The sequence below is a fragment of the Strix uralensis genome, chromosome 26 (genome assembly GCF_047716275.1).
Source record: "Strix uralensis isolate ZFMK-TIS-50842 chromosome 26, bStrUra1, whole genome shotgun sequence".
Classification (NCBI taxonomy): domain Eukaryota; kingdom Metazoa; phylum Chordata; class Aves; order Strigiformes; family Strigidae; genus Strix; species Strix uralensis.
Window position 1 is genome coordinate 2,406,568 of NC_133997.1, and position 12,599 is coordinate 2,419,166.

General features: G+C 41.1%; 2 protein-coding genes across 7 annotated transcripts in view; one reads left to right on the plus strand and one right to left on the minus strand.

Moving 5' to 3' along the window:
- ALG9 (ALG9 alpha-1,2-mannosyltransferase) overlaps positions 1 to 12,599 on the plus strand; it is a 126,349-nt gene that overhangs the window by 77,503 nt on the left and 36,247 nt on the right. For 3 of the 4 annotated variants that reach the window (XR_012632287.1, XR_012632288.1, XM_074894949.1), the window contains exon 15: positions 4,908 to 5,022. Coding sequence is in view for 2 of the 4 variants with exons in the window: in XM_074894949.1 (XP_074751050.1) it covers positions 4,908 to 5,022 (115 nt within the window). In the remaining 2 variants the exon portion in view is untranslated. Of the gene's footprint in view, positions 1 to 4,907; positions 5,308 to 12,599 lie in introns of those variants that run through there. The other variant, XM_074894946.1, reaches the window with a different exon arrangement.
- Positions 1 to 12,599, minus strand: part of SIK2 (salt inducible kinase 2) — a 59,585-nt gene that overhangs the window by 12,351 nt on the left and 34,635 nt on the right. For 2 of the 3 annotated variants that reach the window (XM_074894944.1, XM_074894943.1), the window contains exons 5-8: positions 8,304 to 8,428; positions 6,071 to 6,194; positions 3,774 to 3,994; positions 2,151 to 2,303 (exon numbers count right to left, since the gene is read on the minus strand). In XM_074894944.1, coding sequence (XP_074751045.1) covers positions 2,151 to 2,303; positions 3,774 to 3,994; positions 6,071 to 6,194; positions 8,304 to 8,428 — 623 coding nt within the window. Of the gene's footprint in view, positions 1 to 2,150; positions 2,304 to 3,773; positions 3,995 to 6,070; positions 6,195 to 8,303; positions 8,429 to 9,347; positions 10,499 to 12,599 lie in introns of those variants that run through there. The other variant, XM_074894945.1, reaches the window with a different exon arrangement.

The following is a 12,599-nucleotide window of genomic DNA, read 5'->3' on the forward strand; positions in this document are numbered from 1 at the left end:
CAAATCTCATTAGCTACTTACTGAAGCTGAGTACTTACTAGCCCTCTAACTTCTGATCCTTTTTATATTCAGTACAAAACCCCTTAATACTACCATGAGGCATAGGTTTAGTTTCAATGACTTTTCTAACATGTATTGAGAGAATAGCATGAGAGAATAGAACAGGCTGGATCTAAAAGAAGGTATTTTAACAGAGGGAGCACTGTTGAAGGGAGAGAGGTGCCTCAGGGAAGGCAAGCATGGCAGAATTAAGAAAACACTTTTTACTGTTTCTTAACCTTAATTTCCTGAAGTGCAGCATCCACACAGCTCGCCTGTCCGAAGGGAAACAAGTAGCCTTATACAGGAGCCTGTGGTGCCACCATGTGTGAAAACAAATTATCTTGTTACTCGGGGTAACTGCAAGATTGCTTGCAGTCCTGAGGAAGTACAATAAGGAACTACCTTCTAGGAGGTTTTTTCTTCCTCCTTGTTCATCTGTCTCCACCTGCTTTTAATACATCTTATAATTAATAATCTGCTTTGGACTGCTGTGTCTTTCTATCATTAGAACTACTATTGAAGAAAATAGCTGGTTTGAATCTTTGTCAGCCATATTGTTCCAGGATCTGTCTTTTCATAGCTGAAACGATTTGGCTTTCATTTCAACAGAATCCAAAACCAAATAGTGTCTTGCTGTCTCAAGCAAAAAAGGATCAGCACGGTTGTGATTTCTCCTGGAAGTTGAGTCTGGGCACTTGTTCTATACAGCAGCAATACAGTACCTAGGAGGCTGTGAACTTGAGAGAATATTTACTTGAGACCACAATAAATCTGCATCATCTTAGGCCAAGTCTTTCATGTTTCCAGTTAGGCATTAATAGAAATCAAAAGTTATACAGTGTCTGTGTATCTTAATGAAACAAAAGAACATGTAAAAAAAGATCTAAGAAGTACTGGAGTAAGACACAAACAGTACATGACCTTTCTTTCTGAAGAAAATTATTAGGGAAGAAGCAGCCTGAATAGTGTTAGAGCCTGTGCTGAATCAGTCAGTGTAACTGGAGAGGATGCTAAGTGGGCAGCCTTCCGCAATGGAAGGGCTGGTACCTGAGGTAAGAAGCACCCAGAATTGCTCTTGATAAAATACATGTGACATCCTTAAGACTTAAATCAGTCAGTCATCATATGGGTCTATGCACCTAGAGGTTTGCAGCCGTGCTGCGAAGTCTCCCATGAAACTGGGCTCTTGCTGGGCCACAGGAGGAAAAAGAGGTGCAAATCTTAAAAGAAATTACATTATTTAGGAACAAATCTCTGATTCTTGACCCATTAAGAGTCTCATGACAACGATATTTTTATTGGGTACTTAAGATATCACAATGAACCGCTATCTTAACCTGATAGGTTGATCCTAATGTTTTGGGCACCTCTGTACTATTCTTTGTCACGCTTCATTTCATGGGAGACAGAAAGCATATCTAGAGAACAGCAGGGGAGAAAGTAATTTTATTTTCAACAAGACCCTTTAGAGTGACTATGTTTATAACACTAAGTAGAGCCTGCATGCTTTTAGTCCCCATGCTAGCATAGCTCTCCATAAATTCAACAACTTGTCAATCACATTAAAGATGTTCCAGTTCTTGCACAGCCTCCAGAAATGGTATTTCTCTAACACTTTAATCCATGATGTCCCCACAAAAGGTTTGAAATTCTCAAAAATGGAAGCGTTCCAATTAGAAGCACAGACACAGTACTTCCCCTTTAACTGGGAAATAACCTGGGAGTTAAGGTCAAACCACACAGATACCCATTAGAGCCAAAACCATTGTTTGCATTTTGGGTTTTAGAATGCAAGCAACTTCCCTTTCTCATTTAAAACTTATTCAATCCCCTCCAAATGCCCTTTTTTTGAAGGGGGGGGGGGGTGTTGGGGAGGAGACAGCACAAACAGTTGTAGGAGGCATGCCAGACAACTGATTTGTCATCATACAGCTCTGACAAGAGGCAAATCCAAAAATGTCTTTCCGAAATGTTACTGCAAGTCTACATACTATAGAAATGAGAAAATAGCAATGGATTTTAAGTCAATCTGTGTAGAAACACCATTTTGAAAGAGAAGAATGTCTTGCACAACCTTAAGCCCACCTCTGCTAGGAATGAGGCCTTACCTTGGCTACTGTCTGCTCAGCAATGGTGCTTGGCCGACGCTGACGAGCATCAAGTCTCTGTTCCACGGGGAAGCTACTCCGATGTGATTTGAGTCTTTCCACTAACAAGTAATAGATAGCAGCAAAGTGGTTATAACTCTTGTTCTGCAGAGACTGAAAAAGAGAAGCATGAAAGTGTGGGTGCAGCCAAATATGCGTTATCTTTTATGTTCCACGAGACTAGGAAGAAAGACTTGCCCTCTAGGGGAAAAAAAAAATATTTAAGAGGCAGGGGGGTAGGCAAACACTGTTCTGAATTGAGAAAGTTTCAAACCAGACTGCCAGGCAAAGAAAAGCATCAACCATAGGTTAGTGGCAAGCTCACAGGTGCTTAGTATGTTCTGGGCTGCAACAGTACTTGTAGGTAACATTCAGGTGCTACTCTGAACACTCAGAGATTTGAACCTGGAGAAGGGACTAAGCTCCAGGACCTCCTGAATATATTGGCCATTCCAAGTCACTAGAAGCCTCTGCAAAGTACAGAAACTAGCCTCTTCTAGCAGAAAGTACTCAAACTGCCAACCTCCACTACGGTTTAAAGCATTGACCATCCTAAAGGAAATGACTGTCAACTCCACAGGGAGCCTTAGCATTTATGATTTATGTTTGGTAATAAGCACGGTTGGACAGAGACAGTTGACTGCTTGTATGCTTTTTGAATTTCATTTTCCATCCTCTTAGAAGATAAAAATGAATTTACTTTGCATTCTGATTTCCCCTCCTCTCTCTCCATTTGACAAGTAATGTTTACCCAACCCCACCCAGGAAATCTAACACCATGGGACCTAATATGGCTCCTTTATTTTACTTCTGTACTTAAGAATCGACTTAACTAACAAATCTCTAGAAATGACCAATTGTAAGCAGCAGCAAGTATCACCATTGTAACAGGCAGCCCTGTTGGGCTACCATTTTTTACACAGTGAACACTGTATTTCTGTGCATCCTCTAACTTAAAGCAATTGCAACATCCATTTTTTTGAAATGTGTGCTTGTTTAAATTAAATAGTTAATACACTGAAGGAATAGTACCTAGTTCTGGGATATGTGACCAGAACACATTATTCTTTTCCATGGGGTCTAATTTGGATTCCTGACACAGAGGGGCATCCTCTCTCGCACAGTGCTGCCTTTTCATGGATGTTTTCCTCTAGGGGCAAAGGATGCCTTGGACTGGAATAGCTGGGTGTGGCTGGCCAGCATAAGGCACACAGGTGAAGCTGTCTGTGGGTTTACTGCACACCATTTTGCCTGCAGGTTGTGTAACACAGGCACCTTCTCTCTGCTAGAGATGATCTTTAGGAAACTTTCTTGAAGCGTGTCTCTCCTCTTCCTGATCAGTCTGCTGGCACAGACTGAGACATCAGTAGGACAGGGAGGCAGCAGCACTGCATGTTTAAAATGTTTGCCCTTGCTAGGGTCTGACCAGGTAAAATACAACACCAGTTTTGTTTTGTTGTGGTTTTTTCCCCCTAACTGTTGAGAAAATAATGTTGCAAGCAACTCTGGTAGTGAATTCTAGCCATAAAAACAAAACAGGAGACCTTCCCCTCAGGGACAAATACCTGTTTGAGTCTATTTTACCTCAATAGTTTTCTGTTGGTCTATTCCAAGGCTGTGCATTAGCCGTAAGACCTGCTCGTTATACTCTCCAATGGAAGGCTCATTCTCCTGTCCTGGTGGATAAAGAATAGGTCTCTGTGCAGGAACTTCTATAAGCATCCACTTGTGCTCCTTAATCTGAGCAATAGTTAACCGTTTGGATGGGTCTAGGACCAACATTCTTCTAATCAGATGTTCACATTCTGTTGGGGAAAAAAAAAAAATTACCAACCTGCTAAGAGGCACTTGCATATATTCACCTGAGACCCACCACTACAGAGCATGACAACAGGAAACTGCCTTACTTCTAGCCGACTTCTGTGCTAAATACATTTCCTGAAGGCTAAAATGATCTCTGAAAACAAGATTAAAAGTCACATTAAGGACAAAACCACAACTTCTTTAAATGCATGGTATGGCTAACAGTGCCATTCCTTCTACACAGCTCCCACATGAGAGTAACAGTAATATTTAATACATCTTTGGAAGTGCTTGTGCTGTTCTAAGTACAGTGCCAACATTAACTTATCAGGTTCAAACAACCTCTGTGAGGTGTGGTAGGGAGTAATTAGCATCCTTCTCCAGCATATTTTGAAATAGCTTGTCTAGGCTCCTAAAACAAGGGATTGGCAAAACTAGGGTTAGTGTCTGGATTTTTTTTTTTTTTTATTTCTGCCCTAGTGGTCACAAAAACAAAGGTAAAAATAAGTTCTCCATGGCTGTGAATAGTAACCAGTGGGTCTAGAGGTTTATCTGCTTTAATTTGAAGACCAAAGCACAATCAGTAGCTTTAGGTGCCAGAATAATTCTGAACACACCAAACCATTGCTGCTTTCTGCCCACGCCATGCTGGACACCATTAAAACCATCAGATTTTTCTTCAGATCTCAGTTGGTTTTTGGAAGATGAGGACACGAGAGATGAACGTGCAGTTTGTATATGATAGGAAGTTAATGTAAGTTCCTTTAAGGGAGCTTATCAATCTGCTGTGCATTTCTACCTGACAATGACATGGCTACAGTACAGTTGTTATGAGTCGGTCCATTTAGGTAGTTATAACAAATAGTTCAGAGAGAGATTTCTGGCTATTTATTCCTGTTTATCTCTCGTTTTCAGTTTTGCGAAGAGGCACACCCTTCCCCACTCCCTGCATCACGAAATGACCAGCGAGGGGAGCAGCAAAGAGCTGATCTACACTGCAGTCGCAGCAATGATCACAACTCACGGAAAGGTACCTGGATCTAGCTCACACACCCATGTCAGCGAAGTCAGAGAAACACAATACTGTTCTGTGCTGGCTGCAAACTATGCCCATGAAGCTGGGGTTGCTGTGATGCCACAATGGCATTGCTAAAGACAACCAAGTGCACTACAGATACACCAGTGGCTATTTTCAGAGGTGGTGCACAGGAGTACATGCCACCAGCAAGAAAAAGGGAAGATCAGAATGTTTTATGCCACAGAACCCTTAACAACAGGGCTCAAAGACATTAATTAATAAAAAAATTTAATTCCCTTTTAAAAAAAAAAGGCACAGAAAGTAGTATATCAAAAGAGGATTTGATTCATGAAGGTGGTTTTGAAGTAATCTGCTTTAGAGACCCTTTTATACAGGGAAGCTGAAGGGCAACATCAAACCCTGTATAAAAGTGGCCTCACTTGTTCTTGTCTGAACAGGCATGAGGGAGAGTGAAACCCAACAGATGGGGCAATTAAGTGAGGGAGAGATGTCAGTTACATGTGGGAGTGCCAGATACATGACGGTGAGAATCTGACATATGAACTAGATGTGCACTTTTTTTTTTTGCTCTTGTTTAGCAGATGCTGTCAAAAACGATGAAACACCCAATCCACAGCTTTCGTTTCACAGTGATATTGCTCCTAGTGTATTTTCTTTCCACGTTAAAATGTATATGGTCTTGCAGACCAAAAGCTAATTGCTACATAAGTGTCCTTCTCCCCCTGCATCCCCATTTTTCTGTTCACAGTGGGCTGAGAGATCCTTCAGCTTCCATTTCAACTCTCTCCCTGCCTATGGGCACAGCCACACTGGGATGTCCATGCACTGCGCAGGGAAAAATGGGCTGGTTTGCCTCGCAGCCTACCTGCAAACGCATACAGCTCACCTAGGCTTATTTGTGTTTCTTTGGAAAATGAATAGTGTGTTATACCATGATCTAGTGTGCAGATGCACCACCCTTTGCTGTATTACAGCAGAGATTATTCTAGAATTTACTCAAGGTTTAGCACACCAAGAGCATAAGAGGACACATTGTTACCTTCTGACATAAAGTAAGGGATCCTGAACCTTCCTTCAAGAACTCGTTGCCTCAGTATGGGGAGTGTTGGTCCATCAAAAGGTAATGCTCCACAGACCAAAACATAAAGAACTACACCCATGCTCTGTAAGAGAGAATATTCATTTCATTTTTCAAGCTACAAGCAAAGTTTCTGAGGTTGGCTAGCCAAATCCTGTCACAGCAAAAATTAAAATTATGTTCTGCAGAAGTAGGAAATTTATACAAAAAGGAGTTGGATTTCTGAAGATCCCTAAACATTAAGAACACTCAGCTAACCCAAAATGGCTAGGCTTGCAGTACCTCGTGCTGATAAGCAGGTACGCTGAAGCGTAATGGGTTAGAGACTCTGGCTGCTAGCAGGAAGCTCCATGCAGGTGACTGAATGATACCTGAAAAGTGAGTCCCAACTTCAGGTGAGAATTAAGAGATACTTTTTATTAATCTCAGTGTTGTTCAAACAAAAACAAACCTCGGAGAGCAGCCGCTCAAAATAAAAAACTAACCTTTTACATTTACCAATCTGCAGAAGCCTGGGTAAGAGGCACACTGGTGACATGAACAGCCAGCTTTGGGGAACACCAACTAATAACTCTGCACTGCTCTGTGCAGTGCTGAGCACGAGGGAATATTTAATATGAGCAAAAGGAGACAATCTGGGCAAGAGCTGTCCTCCAACTGCCAGACTCATTTTTGCAAGTATGCAAGTTAATTGGCAGTGCAAGTGGAAATAGTATTGCAGTATATGCCAAAAAAACCACAGTACCACACCAGACCCTCATGTCAGTTGGCACAGATAGCCACAGCACTGGATTTCTCAAGGGGAAAAAGCAGGCATTCGACATGCACCTTAAAACTTTCTAAGTACACAGGTATTTTAAAATTAAATACATTTAAAAGTCACTTCCTTCACCTGCCAAAAAGTGACCTGTGGATTGTTGGCATTCTTCCTGCAAGTTTAGCACTTTCAGCAGACCTATTCTGTGACTGGATGTTGCAGAGATACAGAATCCTTAACTCATCTCTGAAGTGAAGATGATGATGATGATTTTCTCTTAAATATGAACACGTGCACTTCTTGTTGTGGGCTGGCAGATCCTGTTAACTATTTAGGATCTTATGTATTTAAAGAATATTTACTAAAGTTCAGAGATTCACTTCTGACATTCAAACAGTGCCTGTGCTACTTGAAACAGTTAAGCGTAGCTGAGGTCTGGTGTTACTAAAGGTTCAGAAAGGCTGTAGCCTTTTTAAAAAAAATCTATCTAGCTACATACATATATGTGTATGCACATAGATACATGCATAGACACAAATATGTGTATCTAAAAGCACAGTTTTCATTTGTTAGTGCAATTAGATTAATTTAAGTTAGATCAGCAGCTGAAGGTGACTTTCCATGAACTGCCCTGTTTGTGTAGCAGGCTCAGACCAAAATGTCAGTGCCCACTGTTGTTATGCTTATGTGCAATATTATCACTGCAAGCCTGGTGCCAGAGCAGAGACTGCCAAACTGCACTGCCTCTGGTTGCTTTAGGATATGAACCCATCATTGTAAGTACCAGAATACTAAAATTAAAAAACAAACAAAAACACCCAAAGAAAACCAAATGAGGAATGAAGAGCTGTCTCTGACAATGTGTGAAGGGTGCACAGAACTTCTTCAGTTCATTTTACTCCCTTTTCCATTGCGTAAGAATGTGGATTGTGCTCTCTATCCTCTTCCATTAGAGCAGTGTGCATGGAGACACACCGATTCAAAAACATGCAGCTGCCTATGGTAGAAATGTGTGTGGCACAAATGTGCTTGTTTCCAGCTCAAAGAGCAAAGCAGTCATTATCTCTCCTGTTTCAGTGGCTCAGAATCCCTTTAACCTCATCAAGAACTTACAGCCTTCAAGTTCAATTCCCATTTAATACAGAAGATACTAAATACACTGAAAAAAAGCAAAGCTCATGCATTCAGTCAGGAGAGCTTTTGGAGGAGCTACAGTTTTCCCTCTAGTGGGCTAACATACACCTACAGTGTACATTTAATAGCCATCTGGATAGGTAAATTCAATTCCACTCAATGTTAAGAGGCATTTTATGACACTCAAGAAAGAAAGCCGAAGTGGAACATCTTGTCTGCAGCTTAAGAAAAGTCAAAGATGATTCCTTTGTTCCAGCTTCCTAAAAGTTGACTTGGATCCAGTTAAAAAAAGAATAATGATACCCAGATATCCAGCTGGGGTCCCTCGTATTGCTGTCCTTCAAACACTTCTGGGGCTGCATATGGTGGGCTTCCACACCATGTCGTCAGAGGCTCACCACTCTTATAGAAATTTCCAAATCCAAAATCTGTTGAGAAATTAAGGGGAAAGTCACTCCAAACTCTAGTTGCATTAGAAAGAATCATTATATGCATGGACTAGGCCTGAAAGCTGACTTTCATTCATCCTTTTATCAGTACTCCCACTGAAAATATTTATTGGGATGCTGAATGTCCTATACTGCTATTTTTATGACAACTATCTAATTATTAAAACACTCTGTAAAACTTCACAACCTGTAGGAGTTGAGTAAACTTCTACCAGTTTGCTAAATCCAAGTTTATAAATAGCTATCACTAAAATTCAACAAACTGACAATCGTGCATACATATGAGCTTATTTACTTGCCTGGAGCTATCTGAGATTCAGCACTTAGATCTGAGTTTTCTTTAGGTGCTCACTAGCCTGGCTACACAACAGATTTTGACAACAAAAGCATCAACTTTGGCGATGGGAGGAAGGAACTCTGCCAAAGGCAACAAGCAAGGGAAAACAAAGCCTTTTGCTAGGAAGGAAACTGCTACTGAGATTGTCTACAGCCCTTTCAATCTACAACTGGAATCTACCATTCCACAGCTAAGTGGTTCTTTTAAATGTTTCTTTTTATGGGTTAATATGGGACCAGATGTGGGTCCCATGGGCCTTCAAGTATTAGTCACCACTTGTAATAATCCAACAGTGAAAAGCAAAATGGCAGCCACTTGCACAGAGACATGAAGTCAGATAAGAGTCTGATGCAATTTTTTTTTCAGCTTCCCTTGTTGCTGCTCTCCCAGGTTGCCTTTTTTCTTTTTACTAGAACAATACAGCAAACAACATTAATATTGAGAAGCTGGCTTAATAACTGAACTGAAGCTGATTATTTTCAAAATACAGAATTTTAGGTGGCTGCTACAACTCCCTGGTGCTCTGATCTGTAGCTCTCTTGCCTTCCACTCCGCTCTTACCAGTGTCTTTGGAGCTCTTCACAGCCCAGATCCTCCAGTTCCTCTTACATCTGCCATCACTCTCAGTCCCTTTGCTTGGTTCATACATCATTTGCTTTAGCATTCTTTACTCTTCCTGCCAGGATCATAATAGTCCTTCCTACATCCACTGCAGAGACTTATTCTGAATACACTCCTTCCATGACACTCCTTAGTTTTAACACACAAGGCTCTTATTCATCAGGCTTTTAATAAAAGCCATTGGGGCACGGTGTTTGGATACACCTGTTCACACCATGAATCAACATAGTTGCTCCACTGAAGTCTAGGGGAGTTTTCTCATGGAATTCAATCAAGGATGCCAGCATTTCTCGCTGTTGCTCCCAGCATTACTGCTCTGACTGCTTGGTCCTCTATTCCACTTGCATTGCAGGCCACCCTCTATGTTCTCTGTGACAACACATGCTGTTCATACTAAAGCAAAGAAGTTGTTCTCAAGGAGAGAGATCTGGTAACAGGGACAAATATTCTTTGGATTTAAGGCTTTCAGGTAAAGTGGCTTCAATTTACTAACTGGTCAGCTGTATCTCTGAAGGAAATACAGAATAGAGCATTAGCAAGTGACATGCAAAGACAGTCAAGCACAGCAACATTGTTTATGTTTGTCACTGGTCTACTTCCATCTGAACAATGATTTAACTGTCTCCTGCCACTCTTTCCACACTGGAGCAAACTATGCAGTAGAAGGTTACAGAAGGTGTTTCTTTTCTTAAGGTGATAATGCTTTTACCCTTGTAGCTAACCAGGCTCCTGCAGAGTAATACTGCACGCTGGTATGACTCGAGGAATCCTGTGAAAGTCAACAGTGTTGATAAACAGTAATCAGGCTGTGGTTTCAGTACTATCAAGCACTGAATGCCTCAGAGGTATGTTAATTCAATACAGCGCTGATCAGCAGATAGCAAAACTGATAAACACTGTGGTTAGCAGACACGGTACAGGCACTGCTGGTACCACTTTGTTTACTTCTATTTGTATAGGTTGTGTTACTTAAAGTGCCTCGCTCCCTTGGCATAATACATCATGAGCTACAAAACCATGACAGAACCCTCAGAATCAAAACAATACAGAGATATTAAACAAAAACTTACTAAGCTTAGATAAAGTTAACCTGGACTTGTTTTAGAGAAGCAGTATGGAAATTGAATTAGACTACTTACACTGAGCTTAACAGTAAAGGTATTTGGTTGCTTTCCTAACAGGACACAAGAGCTCCAGCAGTTCTTTTAATAGAACTCTTCCTGCAACATACATAAAAAATAAACATAGGCAGAAGAAGCAGTTTCGGGAATACCAGAACTGAAGAGGCTTTTTTTTGAGCTTTTTTTTCTTCTGTCTTCCAAGATTTTCCTTAGCATGTAACAAGGTATAGAATCCTAGAACAGCTTGGGTTGGAAGGGACGTTTAAAGGTCATCTAAGTCCACCGTCCACCCCCCGTCCACCCTCCCCACCCCCCCCGCAATGAGCAGGGACATCTTCAACCTCCATCAGGTTGCTCAAAGCCCTGCCCAACCTGACCTTGAATGTTTCCAGGGATGGGACATCTACCACCTCTCTGGGCAACCTGGTTTCAACACCTTCATCATAAAATTTTTTTTCCTTATTATCTAGTCTAAATCTACCTTCTTTTAGTTTAAAGTCATTACCCCTTTTCCTGTCACAACAGGCTCTGCTAAAAAGTTCATCCCCATCTTTCTTACAAGCCCCCTTTAAGTACTGAAAGGCCACTATAAAGGTATCCCTGGAGCCTTCTCACCTCCAGGCTGAACAACCCCAACTCTCTCTGCCTGTCCTCACAGGAGAGGTGTTCCATCTCTCTGGTCGTTCCTGTGGCTCCTTCCGCAACTCCTTCCACAGGTAAGACATACCACCCACTGCTCTAACTCCTGTACATGAACGTATTTGCCTTTTGAGGTTCCTGCTCTGTGTCAAACTGGGTTACAGGCAAGCAACAGGTTCAAAAATTATCTGGGAAACATAGACAAACAGCATGATCTCACAGGCCTTTTGGCTGTTTTCGTTAATTCTTTTAACTACAAGGTCACTAAAGATTTCAGCAAGAAATCTGCAAGACTTAGAAAAAGATTCCAAGTCTTTGTGTACCACTGGTTAATTATTACAAAGACTGCCTTCCTCACCTCTCTTTCCTTACTGCATCGCACTGCTGACTCTCCGTTGTGTTAGACAGTACCACTAATATAAGCAGATATTTTTAATTGTCTTTAATAAAATGCACTACTTAGGAATAATACAGAATCAAGACTATGCAATCATTCAGCTCTCAGTATGGAAATCTCTACAGTGAGTAACATACACTGTAAGGTAATAAAACAGTCGCTATTCCATTTAGTAGCAATATTACTGGGGGGCATTCATGGTATAACTGGGCTTTTTTACATACCTTGTGTTGGTAATCCATTGGATTCAGGTAAGCAACTGGTAACTGTAGATCAGCCACAGTTATACACACACAATCAATGTCATTCTGTCCTCATTTTACCCTTCCATTTTGTAAAGCTCACTTGCAGTCTTCTTGATGGAACAGCTAAATACAGCAATATAAATGTCTAACCTCACTTAGACCAGTTCTCAGTAGTGTTCTTCCACCAAAAAATGCATCTTTAAAAATACTTTGCAACATGCATAAACCAGCAGTGCTGTATTTGTATTTAGGAATTTCAAGGTATTGATTATGGGATTTTGTCTCTCTTATCAGGGGTTTTAGGGTGTGAAACAACATACCAGTTTTACAGGTGAGGACACTGGAACACAGAAGTTACTCAAATTTGGGCTAGTCTGGTAACAAATCAGGGACTGACCCAGGCCAGGGCTAAGCATAACTGAAGTGCCTGGTCATTCTCTAAACAGCAAATAGAAATCAGTCACTCTCTGCTGAAGACTTCCGCCTCAACGTTCCCACAGCCTGAAATTCGATGCTGTAATTCTGCTGTAAACTTTCTGCCACCTTTCACGTACATCACGTGCTCTGGGCACATCTCAGTCCAGTGACCCAAATACATCAGGCTATAACGTGAAGTGCTAAGTCTCATTTCCTTTTGTAAACATTGGCCTTACAGATTTTTTCTTCAGTTGTAACTACACAGTCCAATACTCTGTACATACTTCATCGCTGTCTCAACAACTGATCAGAAATTGCGTTTTATTCTAAATAAACTAGTCATTCTGTGAGATCTTGTATCAGATTTCTGAAT